General features: G+C 43.0%; 1 protein-coding gene across 1 annotated transcript in view; it reads right to left on the reverse strand.

Annotated features, from left to right (window-relative positions):
- Positions 1–218: 218 nt before the first annotated feature.
- Positions 219–6,989, reverse strand: part of SPON1 (spondin 1) — a 353,533-nt gene continuing 346,762 nt past the window's right edge. The window contains exons 12-13 of the mRNA XM_050955987.1: positions 1,764–2,027; positions 219–1,072 (exon numbers count right to left, since the gene is read on the reverse strand). Coding sequence (XP_050811944.1) covers positions 909–1,072; positions 1,764–2,027 — 428 coding nt within the window. The 3' untranslated portion in view covers positions 219–908. The remainder of the gene's footprint in view (positions 1,073–1,763; positions 2,028–6,989) is intronic.

A 6,989-nucleotide genomic window follows, 5' to 3' on the forward strand; every position in this document is an offset into this window, starting at 1 on the left:
GCATAAGGTATATATGAACACCTTTTCAACACCATTCATTGTTTTATAGACCTCTTCACTAAATTATTCCTAATTTTTCAATCTCTGGCATGGAAGGACTGCCATGCTATAATCCTAGCCTTTGGCTTTCTTTAGACCTTCTTCTATATCCTTTTTGAGACAGAGGTGGTGGGCAGAACTGAACGTGGTGTTCAAGATAAGGGTTCACATTGTCCATATTTTTCCTGTGTGTGTCGTTTGTTTGTTTTTTTTAATCACCACTGCTCATTGAGCGGACTCTGTTACTGAGCTATCTAGACTGATGCCTATGTATTTGAGTTGTTTAAAGAAGTAAGGGGATCCTCATGAAGAAAAATATGTAAGATAGTAATTATCCAATACCAGTTTAACCCTCATGGTGGGAAGAGATAAATCTGCACCTTTAATATTATTGAACCATTATTACTGAAATTATTCCTTGGCACAGTTGTGTAATCACATAGGCACTGCTTTGGATATTTTGAAATCAAATCAAATGAGACAATTCCTTCCACGCGTGAAACATGTCACTTTAACTTAGTTACGTTAATATGCATGCACCCCATGTCTGTACAGGGAATATTTCTATATGGCTATTGCACATCCACAGAGATGTTTTTATTTCAGAGTTAAATGACTCACAATGACTTACTAGTTTTATGCATTAAGGGCTAGCTGGAGTATCAAGGAGCCACTCTCAGCATACATTTGTGAGGAAATATTTATAAAATATATTTCTTGCACCAGCAAGACTAATAAGCAACCCACACTGCAAAAATGAAGACTAATATACACCATTTATATATATATTTTTTTAAAAAAAAAAAAATCAAACCATGGTTGACTTTCCATTTAGCTCAGACTCCATCACTTTGCAGCCCTGGGTTTTGCTAACAAGGGTGAACATTACATGCTCTTATCTCTTTCTTGTCTTTGCAGCTGGTAAACTGAGTGCTTTTGAACCTCTTCTTTACTGTCATGAAGCGTTCCTGAATTCCACCGCCACACAGTTTGGTACATTCTGACCAAGCAGTCCATGGTCTCATCTTACAACCTAAAAATAAAAACATTTATCTATGCTATTTTAGCTAGCTTTTCATCTCTGCCTCCCCTGGTGTATGGACACATGCACACTCTTAATAATTTATTATTGTAGCACTACAAGGCTCCAATCAGGTCCAGTCAAGGCCCCCTTGTGGTAGGCACTGTACAAAATACAATCCCTTCCCCCAAAAGATTTCATCTACCTGTTATAACCTAGATTGTAATTACCAGGGATGTTGGTATTTGAGTTTTGCTAAAGCCCAACACAGAAAGAGGTGCTAACTAAGACATTTATAGCTAGATTTAGGAGCAAATTTTGCAACAGTTCAGATGCAATGGGAGCTGGAGGTTTTTAGTTCAGTCCCATGGAGTTTTTAGTCAGTATTAACTTTTTTGGTGTTCTATTGTTTGTATGGAAGGACCTTACTGAGAAAGAACACAATATTCTTAGAGCTGCACAGACATAACCTGTTTTCTTTTGGGAACAGGTTGAAAAAGCTCTCTAGCTGCAACTTGCTACTGAAGTTCAGATCTGACCTTCCATGCTGAAAGCCAAGAACACAAGCCCACTGTAACTTAGTTGAAGCTTTTTCTAGAACGTAGTGCTATTGCAGTGAAGTGCTGATACTCCCCAACTTGTTCCTGTTATGAACAAAGGTCAAGCTGCCATGAGTAGCCTAAGCAATGTGGATAACACATACCTGGATACAGTTCACCATCTACATCTTCCTTGGTATGTTCACTTCTCCTTTTCTCACGGGCTTCTTTCCAGCGCCTTTTCTCTAGACCTGGACCTCTCAAACATTTTCTTATTCGACATTTTTTACGTTGGACAGTTTCTGGGCATGGAGCTCCTCCAAACTGTGGTTCCATTTTAATCATTCTTGTCCTGATTATATGACCTTTTCCACAGGATTTATTGCATTCAGACCACTTGGACCACTCGGTTAATTCACAGTCAATGGCTGTAAAGAAAGAAATACTGGCAATTATAACAACTCTTTGGGACCTAACCAGATGATGTAGAAGAAACATATGGCTTTGCCTAATAAGCCTTCATATCCAAACTACGTGAACATAGCAATGCACCCAGTCTTCAGAGTGAGTTTTGCAAGAAAACACATTAAAAATCTCTGCGCAATCAGAAGGAAGCACTTTGCATTAGCTGCCACTGCCTCAACCATCCTAGGAAAGAATGTGCTGAAAGGTCACAAACTTAAAAAAAAAAAAAAAGAATAGTCCTGTTCCTCCTTAAATGCTCTGCTCTGGTGGCAGGAAGTAGGTTTTGACCATCTATTAGTCCATTTTCAATAGTTTTCTCTGGAGTTATGCACACTACTCCAACCATCATATGAGTAAAGATGTTAAATAATGAATACGTTACACCCATATAGGACCTACTCTCCAAGAATCTCATAATAAGAATAGTCACATGATTTAACCAAGTATTGTTATTCCCATTTTACAGATGGGGAAACTGAGGCATGGAGCTTTTTAACTTGAGTTTTTTACAGTCCCAGAACAAATCAGTGAAAGAGACAGGACTTGAACTTAGATTTTCTGAATCATAGTTCCACACTGTAGGCACAGAGCCATTCATACCCCAAAAGTCTGCATTCAGGACTTTCCAGCATTGCTTTAAAAATCAAACTCTCACTGACTGACTGACACACTCAAAATGGAGAAATATTCATATTTATTCCAAAAAAGTAATGTTTAAATTATGTAAGAAGCATTCAGTTACAAGATTGCATCATAAGAATGGGGGTAGGGGGTTATAACCAATGCTGGCTAAAAATGCAGGTAGTTTTATGCAGGGCATTATAACACTTGGCTGGCAAAGAGTCCAGTAAGAAGATTCTATCACATCCATCAGCAAGGGCTTCCCCTCTGCCTTGCTTTTTTTAAGAAGTGCAAAACAGCAATAAGAGGGCAGCTGGGGATTCTGTCATGCAGGGGAATTCCCAGGTGGTGTGAGGCCACTGTATGTGGCTCTGCAGCACTTGGTCATAGTCCCCATTGGCCTAGAGATGTGGTTGGAGGAAAAGGTGTTGGACATACGACTCTCTTGTGATTGTGGGCCAATGGAGCAGCCCCTAGGGGGCTATTCTAGGTGGCAATTTAGAGCAGCTCATAAGCTGCACAAATTACACATACAAACCCCAGATCAGGCAAGCAGGAGCATAGTTTTAAGCCACACTGACCCTGGGTGCTCCAATTGAGCCAAACCCAAGGCCCAACATTTTACTTGCTTGCTATTGGATACTGGATGAAATTATGCATTTGGAAAAAATCGTGGTTTCACTAACGCTTTACCAGCCTGGCATAGAGTTGGGTAGGTTGAACTAATTTCCAAATCTACTATCATCTGAACTATTCGTGGGCTAAACTGTGTTTTGTGAAAATCCCCCCACCCACATCTTGTTATTGTCTCTGATGGCCTATGTCATGGTGTCAGTCAAGTTCCTAGTGTTCAGGAGACACCATCATAAAAAAATCACATCAACGATTGGCAAGAAGTGACACCCCTAGTGGTGGACTCAGCAGAGGCCAAGAAGGCCTGGTCCTTCCACCCTTCTAGGTTTAAGATACTGTATAAGGAAGCTGAGGTTCCCATACTGTCCTTGTTTCAATAAGAAGAAGATTGTGAGTGGCTGAATTTTCATTCATACAAAGAGGTCCATGGAGATACTGTTATATTTCATAACAGCAAAGATAAGCAGGGAGAATCCAGTTATATTTCCTTAAAGGGATCAGTTAGTAAGGAGCTAAGATGTAGCATGAAAAGATGGCAAGGTGCTCATTTTTTAATAAATCTGGTGCTGTGGGAAATACGTATACTTTGAGTGAAAGGCATTGCACAAGCTAAGTGCCCTCTCAATCTCACATATTCAGTGAGGGTAACTTTCCACGGCATGGAGATGAAGTACACTGGATATTTTAATAACGAGTTATTGCTCATTTAAGTAGTATATTTTCAAATATGCACATTGTATGCAGGGCACACAATATGTATTTGAGTACCAGGATAATCTGATGTAGCTCATGGAGTAGGAAACAAGAAATCCATAAAGCACACAAGTATCAGAGGGTAGCCGTGTTAGTCTGGATCTGTAAAAGCAGCAAAGAATCCTGTGGCACCTTATAGACTAACAGACGTTTTGGAGCATGAGCTTTCGTGGGTGAATACCCACTTCCTCAGATGCATGTAATGGAAATATCCAGGGGGCAGGTATATATATGTGTGCTAGCAAGCAAGCTAGAGATAACGAGGTCAGTTCAATCAGGGAGGATGAGGCCCTGTTCCAGCAGTTGAGGTGTGAAAACCAAGAGAGGAGAAACTGGTTCTGTAATTGGCAAGCCATTCACAGTCTTTGTTCAATCCTGAGCTGATGGTGTCAAATTTGCAGATGAACTGAAGCTCAGCAGTTTCTCTTTGAAGTCTGGTCCTGAGTTTTTTTGCTGCAGGATGGCCACCTTAAGGTCTGCTATAGTGTGGCCAGGAAGGTTGAAGTGCTCTCCTACAGGTTTCTGTATATTGCCATTCCTAATGTCTGATTTGTGTCCATTTATCCTTTTCCGTAGAGACTGTCCAGTCTGGCCGATGTACATAAGCAGAGGGGCATTGCTGGCATACGATGGCGTATATTACATTGGTGGATGTGCAGGTGAATGAACCAGTGATGGTGTGGCTGATCTGGTTAGGTCCTGTGATGGTGTCGCTGGTGTAGATATGTGGGCAGAGTTGGCATCGAGGTTTGTTGCATGGATTGGTTCCTGAGCTAGAGTTATTATGGTGTGGTGTGCAGTTACTGGTGAGAATATGTTTCAGGTTGGCAGGTTGTCTGTGGGCAAGGATTGGCCTGCCACCCAAGGCCTGTGAAAGTGTGGGATCATTGTCCAGGATGGGTTGTAGATCCTTGATGATGCGTTGGAGGGGTTTTAGCTGGGGGCTGTATGTGATGGCCAGTGGAGTCCTGTAGGTTTCTCTCTTGGGTTTGTCTTGCAGTAGGAGGCTTCTGGGTACACGTCTGGCTCTGTTGATCTGTTTCCTTATTTCCTCGTGCGGGTATGTAAGTTTTGAGAATGCTTGGTGGAGATTTGTAGGTGTTGGTCTCTGTCTGAGGGGTCAGAGCAGATGCGGTTGTACCTCAGTGCTTGGCTGTAGACATGGATCGTGTGATGTGCCCGGGATGGAAGCTGGAGGCATGAAGGTAGGCATAGCGGTCGGTGGGTTTTCGATATAGGGTGGTTTTAATGTGACCATCACTTATTTGCACCGTGGTGTCAAGAAAGTGGACCTCCCGTGTAGACTGGTCCAGGCTGAGGTTGATGGTGGGGGTGGAAGCTGTTGAAAATCATGGTGGAATTTTTTCCAGAGTCTCCTTCCCATGGGTCCAGATGATGAAGATGTCATCAATGTAGCGTAGATAGAGAAGGGGTGTGAGTGGACGAGAGCTCAGGAAGCGTTGTTCCAGGTCGGCCATGAAGATATTGGCATATTGTGGGGCCATGCGGGTGCCCATGAGCAGTGCCACTGATCTGGAGATATATATTGTCATCAAATTTGAAAATAGTTGTGTGTAAGTATAAAGGCACAGAGCTCAGCAGCCAGTTGTGCTGTGGCATCATCAGGGATAGTGTTCCTGACAGCTTGTATTCCATCTGTGTGTGGGATGTTAGTGTAGAGAGCCTCTACATCCATGGTGGCTAGGATGGTGTTTTCTGGGAGGTCACCAATGCATTGTAGTTTCCTCAGGAAATCAGTGGTGTCGCGGAGATAGCTGGGAGTGCTGGTGGCATAGGGTCTGAGTAGAGAGTCCATATATCCAGACAGTCCTTCAGTGAGAGTGCCAATGCCCGAGATGATGGGGCGTCCAGGATTTCCGGGTTTGTGGATCTTGGGTAGTAGATAGAATAAACCCTGGTCGGGGCTCTAGGGGTATGTTGATTTCTTCCGGTGTTAGTGTAGGGAGTGTCCTGAGTAGATGCTGTAGTTTCTTAGTGTATTCCTCAGTGGGATCTGAGGGAAGTGGCCTGTAGAATTTGGTATTGGAGAGTTGTCTGGCTGCCTCCTTTTGATAGTCAGACCTGTTCATGATGACAACGGCACCATCCTTTATCAGCCTCTTTGATGATAATGTCAGGGTGGTTTCTGAGGCTGTGGATGGCATTGCGTTCTGCACGACTTAGGTTGTGAGGCAAGCGATGTTGTTGTTCCACGATTTCTGCCTGTGCAACGCCGGCGGAAAGCATTCAATGTATAGGTCCAGGCTGTCATTTCGACCCTCAGGAGGAGTCCATGTGGAGTTCTTTTTCTTGTGCTGTTGGTGGGAGGGCACCCGTGTATCAGTGCACTGTTCAGTGTTGTCCTGGAAGTATTCTTTGAGTCGGAGACGGCGAAAGTAGGCTTCCAGATCGCCACAGAACTGTATCATGTTGGTGGGGGTGGCAGGGCAGAAAGAGAGTCCCCGAGATAGGACAGACTTTTCTTCTGGGCTGAGTGTGTAGTTGGATAGATTGACGATATTGCTGGTGGGTTAGGGGTACCACTGTTGTGGCCCCATGTGGCAGGTAGGAGTTTAGACAGCTTACAGTCCTTTTTCCTTTGAAGAGAGGTGAAGTGAGTAATGTAGATCTCCTGTCTTATTCTAGTGAAGTCCGTTTGTATAGAAGTTTGGTTGTTAATGAGAGTCTCCAGGTTGGAGAGCTCTTTTTTGATGTTTTCCTGTTTGCTGTATAGGATGCTGATCAGGTGTTCCTCAGTTTTTTTGATAGAGTATGGACATAATCTCTCACTGTGGTCTGTGTAGTATGTAGATAGCAGTGGATTTTTTACCTTTAGTCCATTTGGTATGATGTCCATCCGTTTGCATTTGGAAAGGAAGATGATATCTGTCTGTATTTGTGCAAGTTTCTTCATGAGG

Source organism: Gopherus flavomarginatus, chromosome 5 (genome assembly GCF_025201925.1).
Source record: "Gopherus flavomarginatus isolate rGopFla2 chromosome 5, rGopFla2.mat.asm, whole genome shotgun sequence".
In the NCBI taxonomy this organism is placed as follows: Eukaryota; Metazoa; Chordata; order Testudines; family Testudinidae; genus Gopherus; species Gopherus flavomarginatus.